At 42.3% G+C, this 23,968-nt stretch overlaps 1 protein-coding gene and 1 long non-coding RNA gene across 7 annotated transcripts in view; one reads left to right on the forward strand and one right to left on the reverse strand.

The window, feature by feature from the left end:
* MACROH2A1 (macroH2A.1 histone) overlaps window positions 1–3,750 on the forward strand; it is a 41,041-nt gene extending 37,291 nt beyond the window's left edge. For all 5 annotated transcript variants that reach the window (XM_005523515.3, XM_088063676.1, XM_088063675.1 and 2 more), the window contains one exon: window positions 3,024–3,750. In XM_005523515.3, coding sequence (XP_005523572.1) covers window positions 3,024–3,189 — 166 coding nt within the window. In that variant the 3' untranslated portion in view covers window positions 3,190–3,750. The remainder of the gene's footprint in view (window positions 1–3,023) is intronic.
* A 2,001-nt stretch (window positions 3,751–5,751) lies between these two features.
* Window positions 5,752–12,375, reverse strand: LOC148182952 (uncharacterized). 2 transcript variants are annotated; one of them, XR_015774033.1, is made up of 5 exons: window positions 12,248–12,375; window positions 11,933–12,009; window positions 11,225–11,595; window positions 10,466–10,577; window positions 5,752–6,146 (listed from the first exon to the last, which is right to left on the reverse strand). It is a non-coding gene; the product is annotated as an uncharacterized LOC148182952 (long non-coding RNA). The 2 variants fall into 2 exon arrangements; XR_015774034.1 differs by lacking the exon at window positions 11,225–11,595.
* Between the last annotated feature and the right edge of the window lie 11,593 nt (window positions 12,376–23,968).

Genomic DNA, 23,968 nt, shown 5'->3' on the forward strand with positions numbered 1-23,968 from the left:
ATTCTTGCATATTCTGTGGGCTAGGGCAGAATACAGTATTTGAGGTTTTGGGTGAATTACAAGAAATAAAAGTTTCATTAGGATGCTAAATTTAAGCAACTTGTATCACACAAATCTCCAGCTAAGGTTAATTTGCATAGGTGTCATTTTAAGGAGATAACTTGAGTAAACTTTGCAGGCCAGTAGAGAAATAGAGCAGAGGGTTCCTAGTAACCTGTTGGATTAGCTGTCAGGGTCACAGGCTGGTCAGTAAAGAGAGAAGCTCTGAATCACTGTCTGGGAAAAGCTCTATTCCTCCATGGAATGACGAGGAGAGTGCAGAGTGACTGTGGAATTGATTATGCAAAAGTGGGACTGTGTAAAGTATCTTCTACACAGCCCTGTCTTTTCTGGATAGCTCCCAGCAAAGAACCATTCCCAGCCCTTGTTGTTAAGTATGTGATTGGTACGGCAAGATGATGAAGATTTGAACAATCCTTAGGGTTCACATTCTGTTCTGAAATCTGGTTACTGACAGGCAGGATCTGGGGCAAGTTCTCCACTTGGCATATACATGTCATTCTTACTTGAGCCAGTTGAAGTGGTGCTTTTAAAAGATGGAGAAGAATCAAAAGGAGTAATATATGAAGTTATGTATTTTTCCTTTTTTTTTTTTCCCTTAATTAGAGATACTCAAGCATAAGTTAATTTTGGAGAGAACATAATATATTCTGACAATATTCTCTACTTGTTTTTATGAAGTCAAAGGCATTAAAAAAAGAAAAAAGTAAAGCTTTAAAAGATAGCAAATGCCAGACACCACATGTATGCAGCTGTTCTAGTACAGGCATCTGTCAAGCAGACATCACCCAATAAACCCACATAAACAGTTTCATTCTCTTTTATAGTTGAGGAATGGGATTACATGAGGGCAGTTCAAATAAATCATGAGGGGAAATAAAATAGCATACTTGTAGCATTCATTGGGCCAGATGCTCAGCTACAGCCAACTTATGGAAAGCACAACTTGGGTGCTGTTCAGAGGTAGCCTGGAGTTCAGTCTGGTAGGGCCAGCAGGAGAAAAGGGAGAGTTAGGGATTGAGCATGAAATCATCCTCTTGAGAAGGAATTTCATTCTGAGGCTCTGACTTTGATCTGAATTGACACTGGTTTGGCTGAAGTCCCAAATTGTCTTTTCACAAGAATTTAACTCAGACCCATCGATCAATGCATAAGGCTTCTGTTTCTTGCAGCCCACACATGGCCATCAGGCCAGCACCTTTCTGCTGATTTTTCTGCTGTCTTTTGTTTCTTTTGGGAGAGATGTCCTGGGCAGTGGATTGTTATCACCTTGCCTGGCACTGTGCCTTCCTTTCACCAGACCACTCTTGTGACCACCATGCCAGAACACTTGGAAGCTGTGTGACTTCAGAGGCCCCTGAGAACAATTCAGAAACAGTGTATGTTCCCTTTTGTGCTGCCCTGCATGACAGCCAGGAATAAAATTCCTGGGAGATCTCTTCACTCTATGTCAGGATGCAGAATTTTTGGGTAACCTGCAAGTGCTCAGGTGTGCAGGCTGCTGACTTCTAAGCAGATCCAGTGTCAAAACAGTTGATTAACTTATCACACAGCTGATTATCCCTGACCAGCTCATTTGGCTTTAGAATAGTACAAGCTTTGCTCACTATGCTTTTTCCATTTATTTTTCTTCTTCAACAGAAGAAAAAAATCAGGCATTTTCAGAAAAGAAAAAACAGTGTAAGCTATTTCATGCCATCATTTTTGAAATACCACAAACATTATCTTTAAGACAGCACATATAGCATCACATTACAGGCAGGACTGACACAGAATTGCTTACTGAGAATGCTTTTTTGGTAAGGCAATGTGCAGCAAGTGCGCCATGACACAGGCAGTTGCCCTTCACGTTTGGTGTGTTGAAGCACAGAATAAGGGGGAGATTACAACAGCATTTTACTACCAGTGTGGTGCTTCAGTGAACAAGTGCTGAGAAATGTTCACCTGTTAGAGCCAGAGGTGGATTTAGCACAGCTTCTTTCAATTGCTCGTGAAATGCTGAGAAACTCATCAGTCTGTGTAATCTGTAAGTTATTTGTAGTATTAACAGTACACACTTTATAATGGGGAGTATTAACTACCAGGTATCTGTAAGTGCATGTCAAGGTACAGGTGATGTCCAACAGGCTCTTTCAGGTTCTTTTTGGGTGCTACTCTTAAGAGAGTGGTCATGTCCCATCACCTTCAGACAGACTATGGAGTGCACATCACTGAGGCTGGGGGTGGGCTCAGAATTTGGCAGGGTAAAACCACAGTCTGGGTGAGAAGCAACATTTCAGGAGCAACAAAGTTCAGGCTGTGTTCCAAGCAGTTACCACTGTAATTCCAGGAGTTTGCCATAACCTATAAAATTCAGGTCATAGCTTTGTTCAGACCATTCTACTTGTGCTTGACTTGTTCTAAGATTAGACAAATCTTTTGGACAAGGATTCCTAGATAAAAATGTGAAGTTTATAAGAAAGGTTGTCAGGTTAGGTCCTGTAAAATCCTGTGCTTAGTTACCATTAATAGTGGCAAGACCATATTGTACTTCGGGTCTTTTCATGTTTCATGTTCTATATCAAGTTCTCTGTTCCTTTTTACTTTTCTTTAAGAGTTGCTTTGCTTTCAGGACAGGTTTAGCTTTGCAGCTCCAACACATACACTGTTTTCCAGAACACAGCAAGCTCTTGGTTTACTTACCTGTTAAATGAGAATAATTGACCCATCAGGTATCATGAGGTTCAACCCATCAGTGTCTATAGACTCCGTATTCGTATTTTGGGAATGCTTTTCTTCTGTTTGAGCATTTTAAGTCTTTAAATCAACAAGTTTGTAGCTTCTAATTCAGACTGTAAACACTGGCTTTGCAGCTTTATTTACTGTGGGGTGTTGGAGAAAAGCCGGAGCCTTCCCTGTGAGGTTAAACCATCAAAAGTTGGTTCAGCAAGTCTTGATTTTCTTTTTTCCCTCTCTTCTTCTAGAAATGGCTTCCCAAAGCAAACAGCTGCTCAGCTTATCCTGAAAGCCATCTCCAGCTATTTTGTTTCCACAATGTCCTCTTCAATCAAGACGGTGTACTTCGTGCTCTTCGACAGCGAGAGTATAGGGATATACGTGCAGGAAATGGCCAAACTAGATGCCAACTAAGCCTAGAAAGCTACAGTACCAGCCCCCCTTTCCACCCATCAGCATCCCCAAATCCTTAACTCATTGTGAGGCAGAGCATCCCTTATTTTAAATTTTGCTCATCTAGGGAAATAAACGTGGGGTTTTTGTTGTTTTGTTTTGGAATTTTTTGTTTGTTTTGTTTTTCCTCTCCAAACTGTTTTATGTTGGCACTGATAGTTGGCATTACTGCTGTTAATGCACTGTTATACCAGGCATTGTCTGAAGTTAGTGTAATCTAGAAGATTTTATAGTTTTATTTTAATGAAGTATGAATTGAAGCAGGAAGCTGTTAGGAGTATGTAGTCTTTTACTTGTGAAAGAAACAGGCCAACCCTATTTTGTAACTGTGTTGTGGTGCTTTATCAATACATCAAGTGGCGTTCCTTTCATTTTTTAAAAGAACAGATGCTATAAACCTAATTTGTGTTTGTTTATTGTCTTAATGATTCTGGAAGAAAAAATACATAAACCCTGTTGTCCTTAATTATATTTACAATTTTGAAACTGTGTGAATTGATTTAGTAAAATGTTTGAACTGTTGCTCTTGCTGTACTTGGATTGATTTTTCCTTTAAGCCTTTTTTTTTTTAAGTTCTGAAAAGTTAGCTCTGAGAGGAGTGAGAGAAGATCAGAATCAGTGACCTGGAAGTTTGTTTGGATAAGCTGGGCATATCTTCCCTGTGTTGGCTGCATGTGTGTGTGTGCTCAGTGACACTCACTTTAGTGTCTGGACTTAGAATGTTTATTTTTCTTACCTATATTACATTTTTGCAGACATTAAGCACTTCTACACCTTAATCTAACAAGCTACAAATTGTGACCTAGGCCTCTCTCCATAAAGTCTTTTAAGCATAAACTGTCCAATTATCAAATGCCAACTAATTTATTTTTACTTTTAACCCAGTAACCAAACACCCGTGTTCAGCACTGCTTTACTGTCCAATGACCCAATACCACCCAGAACCACGAAGAAGGAAGAAAGGCAAAGATGAGCCAATGCCCTAGAACCTCCATCTTGTCCCTTATTCAGTACTCTAAATTTTTCACCCAGTGACTTAACATAATTCTATCTAACTCACACATTCACGTTCCCAGTTTCTCTACTCAGTTTTAGAAACCTTCTGCATGGTCTTAAATTAAACCCAGTGTTCTCTTGAGTGCCTGAGGATGTCAGCACAGATAAAGGGACATTTTCTGTACCTGGGACTCCTGACAACTCACAGCTAGGATTTTTCCAGAGATTGTTCACACTTCCCAGTTGCTGCTTCAGATCCTCCTGTTCAGAATCTGCCCTAATTGCCTATTCAGTTTGGGAGGTTGAAGCCTTTTAGATCAAGCCAGGCCTAAGATTTTTTGAACTCTTTTCAGTCATCTAATACTGGCCTGTTTGAAGCAACTTTGTATTTTTTCCAAATATTTGTGAGCCCTGTTTGTAATGGTGGTCCTGTCATTTGCACAGCTGAAATCCATACCAACATAGACCTTTATGTTGCCATCATGGCTTTATGAAGCCGCTAGAGTTTGTACTCTGAGAAAAAGAAGTTACACTGTTAAAAGCTATTACATGTGCATGCTGCTCTATGGGAGGCAGCTCTTCCTTTGAAGTTTTTAGCTGATTTCTAGGTAGGAGACTTAAGTTTTCCATCTCTGTTGAAAACTTAATTTGCTGATGAAAGAGTATTTCACATTCAGTCTGGACTGGCCCAGAGCAACAAGCAGACCAAATCTGACTTTTCAGTAAGTTCAAGAATACCAAATAATGAAAATGTGTAGCTTGAACTCCTGCAAAAGTTTGGGGTGTTGTGTTTAGAAGTCAAAATACTTGGAGCCTTCAAGTGTAGAGGAGTAATGGCAGCAATAACAGAAGAAAAGTTTAAAATATAAAAATTGTTCTACATATGCACCTAAAATGAAAAGGAACAAAGAATAAATTATTTTTATGCTTCAAATGTGCAAAGTGTTTTATCAGAATATGAGCTCAAACTTCAAAATTTTAAAGGCCAAAATGCATTTTGTGTATTCCTTAGACAGCAGCTGAAGAGACAGTAAATGATATAGGATGCAGTACTTCAGGCATTTAATTGTGAAGCGTCTGGTACTGCAGTTGGATTGATCCTTGGAGTTCAGCTGAACTTGCACTTTCCCCAAGTTTCACTAGATGTCAGTAAAAGAATTGAAAAATATCAAAAAACTCTTATGAGCAGCTAACTTGGAGTGAAATGGGTCTTGATTTTTTTTTTTCAGCACAGGAGGGGATTTTTAACACAAGAGAGCATTCATCACACTGAGCATTTAGAAAACAGAATCCTGATCCGTTTGCAGTGTAGAATTTACTATACTGTATTAAATCTCACTATTATAAACTCCAAAAGTCTTCATGTCAACAAAAGTGTTTATCCAAAGATATTTTCTAGCAATTGACAGTGCAACCTCCAGTGGCATCTAATAGATCTCTCTTACACTGCACCAGGCTGGGAAGGCCAACTTTTGTCTTTCAGCTAGAAAATCCTAAAGCAAACTGAATTGTAATTCAAATCACATGGACTTGCTTCTTCTGGCCTTACATGTCAGCTCCTTATTTAGCTATGGGTTGCAGAAATAGCTTGGCTGACTTCATTGGGATCACCTGTGATGTGCCATTTTATTTGCTGGGATTATGGTACTTTTGTAAGGAAAAAACAAAACCAAAATAATTTGCATTTATTGGAGCTGGTCTCATGTGGGGCATTGCCATATTCTCTTTCCATACAAACACCAGAGCATCCTCTTCTTCCTCCTCCAACAGCCCAGAGCCATCTCTGTTCACCCACATCTCCCACAGCCCAAGGAATGCTGCTCCAAGGTCCCAAAATCCAGCAGACAGTCAGGAGAGCCAGAGAGCCCAGAACAAGGTTGACCTCAGGCAGCCCGAGTAGATTATGGCACCTATTCAAGAACCTAAAAAGTAACATATCAGGTTACATTCATAACAAGGAAAACAAGAGGAGAAATTCCTGCTTACATGTGCACTGGGGCCAGGACATTACTTTGGGAATCTCTCTGGCATTTTGCTTGTTGGAGCTAAATGTGCAAGCTTCACTTCCAAAAAAAAATAAAAAATAAAAAATCACACTTTGTGAAGACCACACAGGGAAAAAGGTCAGTGAGGTGCCTTTACAGCTGCTTCTCTTACTGGTAAGTTCATTTTGGCTTTTACCTGAACACAGCAGTTAAAATAGGCATTCTCTAACTTTTTAAATGCTTTAAAAAAGTTAAAAGCATTTTGTGGTCAATAGCATTTTCAATTCACATCAGTAGAGTCAGGTGGGTGAGCAAGGATGACCCTGACAGGAGGTACAGACACATGGCAAAGACTGTGCCTGTCCTGATCCCTGTTGCATCCTGGAGATCCTACTGTTCCCTATTTTTGGGCAAAGAATAGGTGGGACTTCACTGCTTCCATGTGCTTGACTCAAAGATTACAGGTCTGACAGTACATTTTATCATCAGTGTTTAAACTTACACCATAGTTGAGAACAAATAATTGTTCTAATGGTTTAATAAATGATGAATTAAAAAAAATAATTTTTGATTAATAACTAAGCCCTCTTAACCATAATATTGGAGAAGCACAGTGGACAGCAGGGTAACAAATGCACCAATGGGACAACATCAGGACATCTCCAGAGATTTGTCACCAAAAATGCTTCCATGTACAAGATTTTATCACAATTGGGAGATACAACTCGAGGGTCCACTGGGAGCAGTACCAACACAATCATAATATGAAAATACAAAAAGATAGGTGTTAATACCTAGATAGCAGAGTGTATAATCCTTCAGCCACCAAGTGTACTAAGGAAGAGTCACTGAAGTGACTGTAGTTTTGTAAAAATGTGAAGAAGACTGGAACTAGAGTCATTAGGTGTGAGAAAAGCAGTTTTAGAAATGCTTTTTTCACTAAGAAGGTGAATTGGGAACCTTCCTATTTATATAAATTCTCCAAAAACCAGAGCAGAGCAGAATCAGAGTCCTAGGATGGTTTGAGTCAGAGGGACCTTAAAGATCATCTTTTTCCAACTCCCTGCCTTGGGCAGGGACACTTTGCACTAGACTAGGTTGTTCAGAGCCCAGCCCAACCTGGCCTTAAACACCTCCAGAGAATTCAGAAAAAATACTCCAAAAGAGAAAATAATAACACACAGACAAGACACCAGAACCATACTCAGACTGAAACAACCAGCGAGGCAAAAGTTTACAGAAAAATAAGGCTCCAGGTTTCCAGCATTCATTAGCACCAAGTTTTTGTGAGCTCCCTGCCTCTTGATCCCAGCTAAAATTGGGGTTTCTACCTGAGAAACAGCATTGACAGGAGCTGCAAGTGCTGGCTACTTGAAGATGAGGTCTGTAGCCTGTGCTAACCAGTCACATACTCTGCTCTGTGCTGGTTTTACAGAGGACGGTAATACCTCAAGTTGTAACAGCAACTCAGAGGGAGCAGCATAATTGATAGGCCTGAAGAGTGCAGGTAAGTAGGAGGATTGTATTTATATCCCCAGCATGAAACCCAAAGGGAACCAGGCTATTGCACACTGGCTAAAGTGCTTGAAAATTGCCACCGATTCCTTTTTGTGTCAAGTTCTTCAGAGATTTAGTTCACTCCTCCATAGAATCCCACTTAATGCCTCCACAATTCATGTTTAACCATTATCACTAGCAACCTGCTCATAAATGCTTCCTCCTTGTTAGATTCCACGACCAGGAATCAAGGGGAGATGATACTGCTGTTTCCTAATACAAAGGAAGGAGCGACGATGTTTCACAGCGCAGCCCATAAAATCCCAACTCTTCCCCACTTTTTCACCAGCCTGGTTAACGGAAGAAATTTGATATTTTTGTACCTTGAAATGACTAACCTTCTCAGGCTTAGGAGAATAAATTAAAGTTGAGTCAAAGTATGCCTCAGCTGCAGCAATGGGCAGATTGATTTGCTTTCCATCTGGGAGATTAAATTCCACTGCCAAAAAAATGGCACCAGCATAATTAGCTGTCAGTCAAGTTGCAAAGAGACAGACTATGTGGGATAATTGAAAGCCCTGCAGCTTCTCATTACATACTACAGTAGTCCTATTTGCAAATTTCCACCTTGAGGAGGTTCTCCCAACATGGTCAGGATTGTACTCATTCCTCCTGGCACATTCTTGTGAAGTGAAACAGGAGTGTTGTGCAGGGATGGATTAATTTTAAGTAACTTGCTTAACCTAAGTTGGTTATAATATATTTGTCAACAGTCCCTGACAGCTCCACTAGACTTTAATTGCAAACAAATCCAAACAGCTAGAAGGAAATGGTACATCTTCCACTCTGGTTACGCCCAGGAGACACCATTGCAGGCATAAAAAAATCACTTCCCTCCCTTTGCCTTTCTATTTTCTCCATGCACCGTCCCTCCCGCAGAAATCCTATTCAGCAAATTGTAATTCATGATGAAGCCATCAGTATGCAATATTACAAACATGTACCTTTCATAAAATAATGAACTCTCTTTTTAACTCCCCTGTTTCCTGAGCGATTGCTGAGTGTATGGGAAAGTTTATAATCATAGAAGAGTATTGCAGAATGGTTCAGGTTGGAAGGGACCTGGAAGATCACCTGGTTTCTACTCCCTGCCATGAGGTTGGTCAGAGCCCCATCCAGCCTGGCCTTGAGAAACAAGTAGCTCTGATACCAGCCCAAGCCTTACTGAAGGCTGTGGAGTAATCTTGGTGATGAGGCAGGAGGCAAAAAGGGTTCTAAAAGTAAAATATTCTATAGCTTTCATCCTAAAACTATAGGGAATATGTAATCCAGATTTTTCCTTTGACTATAATGGGAGTCAGCACTGCCTGCACTCTCTTTTTAAGGCGAGATGTAATTTCTGTCCCTCTTCCCCAATAAACTCAGGAGGATTGGGTCCATCCCACTCTCCAAGTTCCCAGTTTTAAACAAGGCACAGTTGCCCCCAGCTCCTGCAGAGTACCTGGCCATTCCTCCCTCCCCAGGGCAGCCGTGCCCCGCCTCAGCTCTGGGCATCCCCATCACCCCATCACTTCTACCTGCTGTGATTTATACCCGTGTCCCGAGGTGGGAGGGATGGGCGAGGTTTTGGGGGCTTCATCTGCTTTTGGCAGCTCCGAAGCTCTCCAGCCCAGAAACGTAACTGGTTCCCACAGAAGAGGGAGCCAGTGTCACACCTCCCACACGGTGTGAGCCCTCACAGCTAATAAAGCCCGGACTAATACACTAATAACTCTTCTTAAACCAGAGCTTTCATTATAAATGTAATTTATGTTCACCTTTAAGAGCACCACAAACCTGAGCCCTCTCACAGGCACAGATTTGCCTCTCGCCTCCCTGCAGCACTTCCTCAACACTGGGACACACTGGTGTGAACTGGGAGCCAAACCGGGAACGGAGCAGGTGGTTCATAAAATGAGTAAAGCCAAAGTAATGAGTTTGCTTCTGTGATGTGGGAGACGACTGGGTTGGCACACCAGAGCAAGACAGAAACTGCAGAAAATGGTGTGAAACTATTCCCGATTATTCAGGCTCCATCAGAAATATAAACACACAAATCTACTCCTATGTCTAGAGGGAACAAGTCAGGATTTAGCACACAGGTCTCACGCTGGCTTATCCTCATGTATGTTAGGAATGGGAAAATTGCCCCTCTTGTCTGTGCACAATGCCCCTCTATGATTTATTAGACAGTCCTCTTTTTTTGCCTCAATTACTCACTTCAAAAGAGGGTGGAAATGGGACATTCCTAGCCCTAATACTGAATGCATGTAGTCAATAAAAAAGAAAAAACACTGAAAAATGTTTAAAGGGAGGGTGCTTAAGTTATTGCAGCCCTTGGGAGCATTAATGTATGTGCCAACAAGTTACTGTATGTGGCTTTAACATGCTTATTTATTCTGCTGTGCAATAAAACTCTCTCTTAAATAGTGCCAAAACCTGTTTGCCATGGCAACCCCTCATCACACGTGTTCCAGTAGTACTTACAAGCACCTTCTTAAAGAGAAATACACAGCAGGATGGATGTCTTGTGACCTTCAGGGCATTTTACAAAGTTTTAAGCACCCATGTAAATATTACTTTGGACTGAAATACTTATTCCAGGTATTTTTTTTTTCTTTTTGAGCAACATTAAGCAGTGAAGAAAATCTTGTTCCTTGCTTACTTCTGTCCAAGCAGAGCTCTAATGACTCGGACAAAGCACAAAGCCTGTTTTTTACCTGGTAGGACTCAGGTGTTGCCAGTTGGCTGGGGAAGCATGGTAGGGATCATCTGATTTTCTGTATTTCCAAGTGCACTGCAGCTGTTCCTGGTGTTCAGTCATCCTTTGTACTGTCACAAGAAAATAGAGGTTTTTCCCTCCTCCCATCTACACAAATGTTTTCTCAGTGTAGCCAGTGGCCTGGAATCCAAGCATGCACATGTCCACAATAAAGCCACTAACACTGCTATCACACTTCCAGTCCTGCAACTGCCCAGGAAAGGGGTCAGTCCTGCTTGCTTTCACCACTCTTTGATTTACTGCTGTGCCTTAACAAAAGTGGCAAGACCGGCTCATTTCCCACATCACTGGGCAATACATCCATGGGCCACTGCAGGAAACTGCATGGAGCAGGTCTGGGCTATCCTGCTAAGCCATCCTCCCACAACAGGACACTGCAGTGTGGGAATCTCTGTAGGAAACCAGGTTCCTTGGAGGGCTGCCCTGCTCACTGTCCAACCATCATCTCTCAGCTGGAGACAGCACTAAACAGAGGAGGTTCCTCAGCCTTTCCAGATACAAATTCCCAGTGACTCAACAAGCAAAACCTGATTGATAGTGGCCTTTTTTTATCATCATTGGCTGTTTGTCCTGTTGTGCACAAGCAGGAGCAGTAGAAGGGGCAGCCAGGCAGGTTCTGCCCAGGGAGTGGGGCTGCCCCCAGGGAAGCTTAAGTGCTAGGAGTTACCTTGTCTGCTCCTCCCTCTTTCCTTCTCACCTGCTTCTCTTTGTGGGGTTTCCACTCCTTTCCTTCCCATTTCAAAGCACATTATTTAGTATTTCCCAAACCCATCACAGGACTGTACAGGATGATGAAGCACCTTTATTTCCTTGGTCTGGAGAGGGCAGGGCTGGCTCAGCAAGCTGAGGTGGCTGAGCCCATCATAAATGGCTGGTGGAGCCTCCTGAGAAGCCACTCCCCAACAGCTACAGGGGCCCTGCATAACAGCACATCCTGAAAAACCCCCACAGCCCCAGGAAGGATTCCCAGTGCCCTCCATCCTGGAGGTGGTACTGCCCAGATGTGAGTTCATGCCTGGGGCATCCCTGAGGACATGTTCACTTCACTGAATGCTGCTAATAAGATTGCTAGGGAGAAAAATAAAAGATATTTTAGTCCTCTTGTATCATATAGAACCACAGAATATTTTAGGTTTGGAAAAAAAAAAATAAGATTATCAAGTCCAACCATTAACCTAACACTACCAAGCCCAGCACTAAATATCATTACTTTTTTCACAAAGAAGTTCAGTTTAATCTTTACAGAAAGAAAACCATGAACATTTTCAGCCTCTCCTGGGCCATGCACTTTCCTCAGAGCTGACAAACCTTGTCCACTCCATTGCCCACCTAAATTCCCTGTCCCAGGCCCTCCTGCAGACTGTGGAGGGAAAGGGATGGTCCCAGTAAGGCACAGGAACATTACCAGAAAGGGCTGTACAGACATTCCTTCTTGTAGCCAGCTCCAGCGAAATTCTCCCTCCAGCACCCAGGAAAGGAGTCCTAGGAAGCATCAGAAAACAGTTGTTTTAAAAATAAACAGATGTATATAAAGCAAGAAAAGAAAATTGTGTTCTTGATACTCCATTACTAACAGTGCTCAGGAAGGGATTTTTCTGCTTTTCTGGAGAATGTAACAGGCTTAAATAAGAATCCCTATCAGAGTATAATTTTGTAATTATGCAGATAAAACTTTCTTCTTGGAATGACAACAAAAACAGTCACAAGCTGCATTGCTTACACATTTCTGTAAATAGCAGAGATGTCTCTCAGGTTGCACTTCCACAAAGACCACAAGCATGTCACCCTGACAAACCACAAATCATTTAAGACTCCAGGCATTTAATAGTGTTGTCCTGTTGGTTTTAGTGAGGCTTTCAGCTGCTGGCTCCTGGCAGAATTCCTGAAGCAGTTGTGCCAGGCAGAAAGCTGATTTCCCAGCCATATGTTATTAATTAACCATTTCAGCACCAACTCAGGTGCATCCTTTAATGCTCAGTGAAGGCTGTAGAGAGCCAGCCATCCTGAGGGCATCCCAAAAAACCAATGCAACACTTAGAAAGAAATAAATCATACAATGGTTTGGGTTGGAAAGGACCTTAAAATATCCCATTCCACACCCTGCATGGGCAGGGGCCCATTCCACCAGACCAGGTTGCTCCAAGCCCCATCCAACCTGGCCTTGAACACTTCCACTGATGGGGCAGCCACTGCTTCTCTGGACACCCTGTGCCAGGGCCTCCCCACCTCCATGCTGAGGAAATACCCTCTTTTTTCTTCTTTATTTTCTCAGTGACTAACACAGAATACAAACACAGCACTTGCACGCCTGCAGCTGTGACAGGACATAACTGAAAAATTCCAAATGTACAGAAATAAAGTCTAACAGCTCTGTACAGTAAATGATTCCTTCTGGTAAACTGTGACCCACTTCTATGCTATCACAGCAAATATGTGTTTTACTGCTCTGGCAGTGGGCTCGATCCCTTCCACAGTAAGTGTTTAAACAGATACATGCTTTGCTGGAGAACTGTTTTTGGATCAACTCCATGAGAATTCAAATTTGTGCTGAAATGTCTAATTACGAACACTTCTGTCATGTCTTACAGCTTCCTAAATCCCAACTGGAAAATATCTTTATTTTATACTGGTGTCATCAGTTTAGACAAACATATAAAATTCCATTTATTGAGCTGCAATTTTGCAGTGCATTTGCAAAATTCAGAAAATATGTTAATGTGCGATTCCTCTGAAAGGCAGGCACAGAAAACACACACTGATCTACTTGTGCATGTGTTTATAATTATTTCTGTACATTACTGTGTCCAAATAGCTGTTAGAAAAAATTCCAGGCTAGTGTGGATATGTTTAGTTTTACCCAGTGTCCATAAATGCATAAGAAATCTCTGCTGCCTAGAGACTTCTGAAAGTCTCATTCTAGCTGGAATCAAATATCAGGAGTGATACCTATTACTGCATCTCCCTTGCCTATCCTATTATAACTTGGAGGCATGGCAATATTTTGTGTCATTACATAGTGCTGAAGGCATGAAAATTCTCCAGGCTGATTAGCATCTTAGAATTTCTCACACAAGCACCTAATCCATCGGCAAGGCCCGTTGGGTCTCAGCTGATCATTCATTTGTCTCATTGAAACACTATGACTCCGTTTTAAGAGCTTTTTTATAGACTCGTATAAAGGAGAAAGTGAATTTTTAACATGTTTGAACTTCACTAAGTCAATACACATAAAAAGAGGTACAACTGGGGTTCCTACATGGATATACAGCCCAGAAGTGCTAAGCTGGTAAAGAGATACAGCTACTAGCTAGGCAAGAGATTAACTCTATTTATTTCCTTTTCTTCAATTTGCTAACTTCTTACTAGAGATGCAAGGGACATCCAGGAATGTGACAGCAGGATGAGTCAGATCCCAGACTCCCCAGACAGATGTTTTATCCAGTACATTCATATGTGAATTTTTTTCCCTTCAATCGTTTTCTTGGAATAGTTTGTGTTACTCTGTGGGTTGTTTTGCTGCTGATTTTCTGTCCTTTGAATGCCAAATCCAAAAGCAGAGCAGGATTCCCAGAGCACTGTCATTCCTGCCTCTACAGAACCTTACATATAGCTCAACACTTGTCCATCCTGCTGCCTAAATATCTAACAATAGTTTATAAAGCATGCTGGGGTGTTTTTGACCATCCCATCTACTGAGAGCATCTCCTTCCCCCAGCATCCCTGGTTGTTGTTCAGATCATTCCCACACCAATACAAAGGTCTGAGTCATACAAGAGAGAAGGAAGTCAAGTTCTCTGCAATGGTAGTGTTGGAGGCACTTGCCCCCTCTCTGATGCCTATGAGATGCTAAGAAAAAGACTTAGAGGAAGCAAGACAAAGAATCTCAGCAGCTGAAAGATGCAGCAAACAAAAGAGACATGTTTTTTAAATAGAAACCATCAGTACCAATACAGTTGTCTATTGCACTTTGCCCAAGCGAATTTTTATTAAGCTCTGTCAAAGCTTCCAAATCTGAAACTTTAAAACCCTTTTTTCTGCTTAAAATGAAATTTAAAGTGGCAAGTTTTATTAAAAAACTAATGTTAAGGCAAGAGCATAGCCAAGAGAATCACTGAGATGAGTAATGTTACCAATTATCATTTAAACATCTACATCTTCATTAGTCATCCAAAACCTGTCAGAAGGAAGACAATCAGGATCTCCCAGCCAGATGGCTGAAACAGCACCAGCCAACACATCCCATGGACAGCTGCCTCCTTCATAGTCTCACTTCCAGAATGTTCACATCTCTGACAAAGTTCAAAGAAAAATGTTTGATCCAAAATTAATGACATAGATGTAGCACCATTGACTGCTCAGTGTGCAAGAACCTGTGTGGTACCCAGGAAAGTACCAGGAGAAAAAAGAAAGGAAAATAAGTAAACAGAGATTCAGAAAGTTCAGTTATTCAGAAAAGAAAACCCCTCACATCAGCAACACAATCAAAGTGAAAGTTGCAAGTTGTCTTGGACGGTTTCAGTCAAAGCCTTTCAGGTTGGGAGTGGGTTTTTTTTATTTCTTGAAAAGTACACACATTAGCCCAACCCTCTGAAGGGTAGTGAAAGCCACAAAATTCCTAGCCATTGCCAAGCATCATTTCTTTTCCTAAAAATACTGTTCTAGGCTGTTAAGTGACCAAAAAGTTGGGAACATTTAAACCAGAGTGAACCACAGGCTAGAGACAATGCTTATTAGAAACAGCCTCAAATTATATGTATGGCTGGATAGGGTGATCTTGAAGTTATATAACAATAATTTTTCTTGGAAGATTATCTTCCTGGAAACAAGGACAGAAATTTATGCTGCCCTCTCCTTTCTGACACTACACTGAGAAATATCCTGGCAATTCATAGTTTATTACCATGAAATGATAGTTTAAGGGAGGAGATCTGTCAGGGCAAGCAGACCTATAACTGCTGCATCAAGATAATAGATACAACAGAGGACAAGTGTTCATAGCTAAGTCTAAAACTTGAGGGAACCCAACTCTTTGCCCAGGTTTGATGCACGTAACTTGTTGTAATAGCCATAACTCAAGGGCATAACTGCTGCTTAAAATAACCTAGAGAATTATGCATTCATACTTGGGTAAATCTGGAGCTTCATGATGGCAGCATTTCCATTTATAAAACAGGGATGTAAACCAACTGGGACCCAGCAACCCCACTGCTGTGCTCTGCCAACAGCAGACAAGATTTCCGGTCCCAGGCCAATTTGCTGTGGGGGATTAGGGATGAGCAGAGCTGGGCCCCAGGAGCTGGATGACAGGCATAGAGAGAGCAACCCTAACACAGCCTCCAGTGCCCCACAGCATGTTCAAACACACCAACATCAGCTGTCACATATAAAAGGGAGTTGAGAGCACTGGCATGCAGAGTATTTTCTCCAAGTCTACACCAAGCTATAGTCTTGAAGGGAAATCTTGATTTATGTCTCTATATAGCCCATAATCAACCTCATGACCCAGGAATTAAGGGAATCTTGAAATAATTTCAAGCTTCTTATATAACTTTGGAATTTTTTTTTTTTTTCATTCCCACCCTCCAACAAACTCTTCTGCTTCTACATGATTCCACACCCTTCCCAACAACAGGCTTATTAACTTTTGATCCCAAAAGGATGTGAAAAACAAAAGGACATCAAGGTCTTTGGGTGCATGAATGCAGGACAGCAAGCCATATGCAAGCAGTGCTTGAGTGTTTCTGCTGTTCCCCTGACTCCCAACATTCTCTGAAAGACCTGGTGGAGCTCATGTTATGATAGGCAATTTGACAACAATCTGAAATATGTCCTATCCAAAATACAGTCTGTGACACAAGTGGTCAAGGCAGCAAATAAAATGTTTGCCCGTGTGTTATGATTCTATGAACATGTGAAGTAGCATAAAATGAGATTTTGAGATGCTTTAGAGTTTAACTCCATTACCTCACTCAGTGCCTTGTTAACTAGGTCTAATTTTAGTCAGCCAACAGTCCTAACTGAGCAGAGTTCTCTTCCAAGGGATGGTGGGAATGGCATCACTGCCCCATCGAATTTATTCAAGGTGCAGCATTCCTAGAGTGCTTGTCATCCTACAGGCTTTGTTTCAGAAACAACAAACAGCATGATTTTACCCAGCCCTGGTGAGTATGGAAGTACAATTCATCATACTTCTCATAACAGGACTGTAGGAGAGCCAAGTTTCTAAGTAAGAGCACTGTGACTGCTCCCATTTCACAAAAAGGTAGGAAGAGAAAGCCATCCCAAAGACAGATTTTAGGACAAAATACTCAGGCCTTTCAGTATTGAAACTGTTGATTGAAAGATCTCTAATTTTCATTAGCTCCATAAAGTAAATTTTTCAAGCAGCTCCTTACTTTTTTACTCCTTTATTAAAACAACCTATTTCCTTTTAATTAAGAAGCCAGTGGACTTCTGAGAGATAAAAAAAAGGGAGTGAGACCCCCAGCCAAGTGAACAGGATCCACTCTCTGATATGCAGTTTGTGCATGGTTAATGGATGTTGGGCATTAATATTTCTTACCCTTTTGTCTGTGTTCTCTGTAATAGAAACCCCTGTCTAGACTGAGTGGCTACTACAAGTAATCCCAGTAATATCCAATAAAATCACTCTGAAATGTGATAGCTATAGTTATCAAGGAGCACCAGGATTAACTTGATTGATTGAACAATGGACTTCTGGTTTTTAACATGATCTATATGTGTCCCAAAAACAAAATCAAAAATATACATAAGGTTGTAAAACCTTCAATGCTGGGCAACTTATCATAGTCCATAAGTGTAGTGACACACCCTGAAAGGAGAGGGATTTGTGCTGCTCCAAAATTAAAGGATAAATGGCAACAGTCATAAAGAAATACTTTCACTTAACCAGCTTCTGGAAGGACAGGACACATTACCATCTCACTGACAGCCAGCAAACAAAAGCATAGATACTCAATCTTTGCTTGAAAATCCTCTGCTGAAAATACTGCAAAAGTTCTCATTTGTGATCCAAGTCTGACCATGGGAACCACCTGCTTTTCCTAGTGGCCTCTGAAGTGTCTCAAGAAATACATCTTTCATTGAACAAGGAGAACTGTTTCTTCCAAGAAAGCACATGGAATGCATTTGCTGAATTTACATAAGTAGCAAAATACCTAAGCCCAGTTGTAGAACATCACCCACTTCTATTATGAGCCCACTATGACTTTCCTGCTGATCTAGGTCTGCAACTGTGCATCCAATACTTCTGCTTTGAGCTTGGTTAGTTTATGGTGAGTATGTCTGAGCTTTCTGATGACTGAATCACATCAATGGATATTTAATTAGCCAGAGGTATCTGGAACCAAAACTCCTGCACTCATTTCCAGCTCTGCTCATAGTCCTCTTTTTTAATTTGTTCAAAACCGTGAGTTCTTTGCATGGGCTGGTATGAGTCTGGATATGAAAAAAATGTTCCCGTCTAGTACAAAAGAGAGAACATTCGATAACTAAATGCATGCTTAAGTTGAAAATTAGTTGCTTCTCAAACTAGAAAAGTTTCAACCTTTAGGAAAGTTGCTCAATAAATCAGTTTAACCTAAGGAATCCCCACCTAAAGAACCACATTTTATTTCCATGCTTCATAGTCAGTTCCCAGGAAACTGAAAGGGAACTATCTTGAGTTTGCAGCAGTACACAGCTGTACAGCAGTACTGTAGAAAGGCAGCAGTATTGACACCAGGAATTGTAGTGAGGCACAATCTCTTAGGAATAGGTTTTGAATGACCTGGCAGCAAGGTGGGGTTTTTTTCTCATCTGTGGTATACCAATAAACAACATGTCTGCAAAGGAATAGAAAGCTACCAACCTTAACAAATTCTTTTGATGTTCAGGTTAGTTCTGCACCAGATGTGCAATGTCACAAAATATTCAGACACTGTCTCACACTGCAGAAAAAAGCAAACTTCCTTCCCTGGTACCTCTGCCTTCCCTTTTTATAATGCATCTGTGGATCACGTTTCTCTTGGTCCCTGCATTAAAATGGCAGAACAGGGGGTCAGGTTTGCTTAAAAAAACAATTAAAGGAGCTCTCCCTATACTGCCAATTGTTAAGTAGCTCAGCCTTACTCACCTGGGACTGGTCTGCTGCAGCAGGGCTGCTTGTTCCCTTTGTTCCTGCAAGTAATCCAATTTGAGCAGGGAAGGAAAGGGAATTCCAACCAAAAGTCCTTCACTCACTAATAATTTTTGTTTTTCTGCTGGAAACATTCTTGTTGCTGCAAGCTGGGGCTGTACCCACTGCCCAGCTTTGCTCAAATTCCAACCAAATCCAACATTTAAATGAGCAAGAGGTGAATACTTTCAATCACTTCCCAACCACCAGCCACTATGGAGCTCTGATAGTTTCTTAGAGAAGGATATGGTCCATGTCTAGCAAAATATGGTTAAAGAGCTCCCTTTGCTGACCTGACATTGAACCTTTCCCTGAGGTGTTCTCAGTGCAGGAAAATATTTATTTTATTGCAGCCCTACAGAACTCATCCCAGTCCAGGCACTCAGATTAAGACCAAATGTGTTGAGCTTACATTAGGTGAAGTTATGAGATCTGCATTTGGGATTTTATCTTTTTTGTAGATGCTGGTGGTGCTGAAAGGACACAAAATAGAAGAATTGCAATAATAACAGTGCTCATGGCAACGTGCCGGTTCTATTGGGAACTTCATAAAGGGGATAGCCCTATCCTGTGTCAAATGTTGTTTTCAAAGTCTTATGTAACACAAGTCTCTCTGAATTCTAAGAAATTCCTTTTACAAGGAAATTCACGAGGCTCTTCTGGCTGGCTGAGCAACATCAACCCTTCAAGTCTCAGCTTACGTCAGCACCCTGCATATCACAGACATCTCCAGACCCAGCTTAGCAGCACCACCAACCATCCCAACACCAGCAGGGAGGTGGAGGAGGGAACCTCTCCCCAGCCAAAATGGAAAGGTGTCAAGGTGGGGAGAGGTCACAGGGCACACGTGTCTCTAGGCATAACCCAAATCCCATCCTGGGAATCCTGCAACATGAGAGAAGGGACCATCTGACCTGCACTGAGACCTAATTCAGGGATATACATGCAGATACCAATGAACCACACTCATTTATTTCTGATTTTCACTGCATTAATAGCTATTTCAATAGCAGTGAGAGAACTGAAATCTCATGGGGTTACACATTGATGAAATCATTAAGGAGTTTTCTCACCAAAATTTCTTAGTAATCCATGTTCTCATAGTAACAGTAAAATCCCTGTTTTAAATATAGTTGCAAATATCCTGTTTCTTTTTATTGCTGAGTTGATATATCAGACCTGGGATATGAGATATATGATATTTCCATTACAACCATAATTTCTCCTTGGGACCTATATGGTGTCACTCCGCATTACCAGACTTCAAGAGTGATCCTGAATACAAGGATTTGATTTACTAAAATATCACATATACCAGTTCCTGACCCATCTATTGTAATACAAAGAAAATGAAAACTAATGAGAAATAAATGCTATTTCCAATATGTTAAAGCCCAAGTGTACATATCCACCTTTAGAAAACATGGTAGGGAAAAAGAGAGGGGGGGAAAAAGGTGTGAAATCATAAGTTCTTTTATCTGATCACAAGAGAAATGCCAAATTGATAGCATGAGGGTTTATTAGTGTCTCTGGGCTTGTTTCTGAGACTGTATGAAAGGAGCCTTTTATAAAGGAGGTTTTATTCGAAGATGCCCCCCAGTTCTCACAGAGATTTCCAAAACTGTAACAATAGATCACTAATACAGAAACTGAGATCTGCCACAGTGTTATCTGTCCATCTATTAAAAAGCAGCTTGAGAGGCAAGGAAGAGTGGTGAGGTGCAGATGTTATCAATTAGCCAAAGAAGTTAACAAAACAACTTCAAACCTCAACAGTTGTTCCAGCTGAGAAGGCTGAAGTTTGAAGTGGGTATTGAGCTGTTGCTGTGTGCTCACTGCTTTTGTATGTGCTGATAGGAAACAGTCAGACCACAGCTGTGAAATCCCAGCTTTGGGAAGCAGATCCTCACTTTCAAATCCAAGGGGCAGCAGACAAGGCTTGTATTGCAAAGATGCACAGTGCTAAGATAAAAATCACAGCTAAAACACAGCAGGGCTTGTAAAATGGTTATTGATGAACAAAAAGTCAGAGAGAGACAAAAGTAAACCCATTTCTGTCATAGCAAAAGCAGCAGTGATATGAAAGCTATGTAAATTGCTATTAAAAAGAATTCCTTCAAATCAGGACAAGTAGGCAAATGTGTGGATAATGATGACCAAGTCTAGAAATAAAGAGAAAATGTGCTTATTTCATGCCCTGAAACATCAGCAAGGGAGGTGCAAGTACACAGCTATTTGCAAACACTTCTTCACCTTTGGACCATGCTGAACCCTCGGCACCATCTACTGATCACCTGCTAGAAATCCAAACTCTGGCAGAAGGAAAATCAGGAATGTGTACTTCTTACTGACAAAAAATAACAGATGTCTAGAGCACAGGAGAGTCTAAGAACCTTCCTTCTCTAGGGCAGGACTCCCATCCTGTGTCTCTCTATGGGTTATTTAGTGCAGCTTGTGGCCATCCCAGCAGGCCCATTACCTCCAAGTAAATGTGGCACTGAAAGTCATCCTGCAGATGCTCCCAGGTGCACTGAAGTGACTGCACTGGCAGCAAACAAAGGCACTGCAGGTTCCAGAGCAGCCTGAGGACACTGCAGGATAGAAGGACAATGTTTGAAGCCTGTTGGAATAGGCAGTGGTGCTTTCTGTGGAGCCTCCATGGCCTGAGTGGAAGCTGTTCATCACCTCTGCAAGTAATGCTCATCCACACTGCATTTCTGACCTACTTCTGCAAAAGTCAAAGCAGAGTCTAACAAACGAGTAAGCTCAAGATAAATACAGCTTGCATGCAAAGTCATGATGTCTTGATTGTGACAAGCCTCCTGGGGATGTCCTTGGCCCAAAATCTTGGGTGGGAGACAGACACATGGTGGTGCTCAGCCAACAAGGCTCTGTGGTGACAAGATCACAATGCAGAGCTAACCAGGGAGGGAGAACCTGGGTTATATGGTTGGAAACAATAGGAGGCCAGAGCAACCAAGGGCAGCTGAGTAATTGATCTTACAAAAGTTAATTAAAAAATCAGTGTGATTCGGAAGAGTGCAGCCAGAGGTTTATAAGGTAGTGTACTGTGGAGGGCATGTGTTGGCCTGGTTTAAAAGAAATAACAGCAAGAAATACAACATTCTCTAATCCTGAAGTGACAAAAGAGAAACAATAAAAAGTTGCTGTACCTGCAGTTTGTCAGTGAGCTCTGCAAATGGGAGTGAAAGACTTTGTTTCATTGCCTTGGAGCACAGAGCCGTTCCTTTGTTTCCATGAGTCCTGCATGACATAGCCACTAGCCCAGAGCTGCAGCCTTCCCTGGGGTGTCCCTGGGATTGCATCTGCCTTGTCTGAGTCAAACACTGCCTTTGCTAAGTTAACTGGCAAGTGGTTGCAGCAGCAGACAAGCAATTTGAATGAGATCTGAGTCACGCGGCCGTGGCATCTGGTGCACCAGTCCTTGCAGAAAAAAGGGCTGAGAGAGGCCTCCTGGGTCGTCCAGCCTTGTCTCCTGCTATCACAGGCACCATGTTGTATAATCCCCTTCATAAACAGCAGCAGCTGTAGGAGAAAGGCCTGGAATGGCTGAGGATGCTGAAAGTGAGGTGTTACAGGGTCCTGAGTCAGGGGGATTGGGAGAATGTGAGGAATGCAGCTATGTGCTGCTCAGAAGAGCAACATGATATTTTATTAATGAAGCTGGAAAGTCATATATCCAGGGAAACACCCAGGACCTTAATTATGCCAGAGAGGCATCAGGGCAATGCAGTACTTACTTTCTACTTCTGGCCTTGAGTTCAGAGAATTATTTTCTTCTGTTTCAACATTTGGTTGAGCACAGCATGCCAGCAGGAGAGAAAAAAAAATGGTTTCCATTCCTGTGAGTACTGTGTCTGGTTTAAATCATGAGAGAAGGAGACTTCTAATGAGGCTGATTCATATAATGATGTATTTTACAAGCTATTCTTAGCAGATTCACTGCAATATGTCATTCTTTATGTACCATGAGAGATATATGAGCACACGAGCTTACGAAGGGTGGAGAAGTCTATGAATAACTGGCAAGTTTTGCACCTCGTGTGCTGGAGAAGGGGAAGTTCACACAGACTATTGCTTCAAAACCCTCCAGACCTCAGGTCAGCTGTGAACTCCACTCCAATAAATCCCAACATTACAAGACTCGTGTCTTAAAACTTATTTCCAAGGAAGTGTCTCATTTTATTGCAACACGAATAGGAGACTCTAAGGTAATATTTACTTTGGTTTACATTTCATAAAAAAAGAAGACTGTAATTTCATGGAGGCTCTAACAGAAATTCCTCTTTCTATCCAAGCGGAAGAAATCATGTTCAGGACCTTTCCCCGAGGGCTCAAGGAAAGCACATTAACATGGCAACTCCCACTTTGCTTTATTTGCAAGTTACCCTTGCAGGAGGATGAGGCTGGAATTGAGACAAGCTATAAGTGAACTAACAGGCCAAAGCCTGGGACATTAAGGGGTAGGCAAAGATGCCGAGAGGATAATCCCAAAGATGCAGCTCTCCAGCTGATGAAAATCAGAAGAGCCAGATAATCACTGAGATAGATTCTCACCTAGACAGAAGGTAATTGCAGTGGCTGTAAGCACAAGGGCGCGGTGGTGACTCCAGTTCTGCCTGTCACCCTTGCCACCGCTGACCTTCCCAGCCCTGTGTTTTGGGATGCTAGAGGAGGGGCTGAGGCCCTTTGAGTGACCTGAAAGGATGAGCAGGATGGCTGTCCAGAGCAGCGGTGGCAAAAGACACGTGCAGCGAGCCCTGAGCGTGGGGGAAGCAGAGCTGCAGCCTGTTGCAGACAAGGGAGCCTCTGGAGCACAGGTGACCCCAGGACCTCTCCACACTGAGCCTGAAGGAGCTCTGGCCAGGTGGGACAGTGCCAGTGCCACAGCCAGGCCGGTGCCCAGCTCTGCCCTGCTCCTGCCTTGGGACACTCGGACGCTCGGACAGGTGAGTGGCTCCTGGCCCTTCCCGGCTCTCGGGTGGCTCCTGGCAAGGCCCGGTGCTGCTCCGAGGGGCCCTGCTGCTGCCCTTCCCTCAGCGCCCGGGCAGCAGCAGCCTGAGCTCTGGCAGGGGGAGCTGGCTCTGGCCCCTCGCTGGGCTGGCAATGGACCTCCTCTTTCTGGCCCGAGGGGCCACCAGAGAGTGAGCCAGGCTGCTGCCAGCTCTGTCTGTGGGGAACCAGGGACCCAGCCTGGAGCCCAGGCCCAGATCAGAGCTGCTCTCTGCTGCACACCAGCCCTCC

Source organism: Pseudopodoces humilis, chromosome 17 (genome assembly GCF_049639895.1).
Source record: "Pseudopodoces humilis isolate 2021_Gansu_Grassland_sample_001 chromosome 17, ASM4963989v1, whole genome shotgun sequence".
Lineage (NCBI taxonomy): Eukaryota > Metazoa > Chordata > Aves > Passeriformes > Paridae > Pseudopodoces > Pseudopodoces humilis.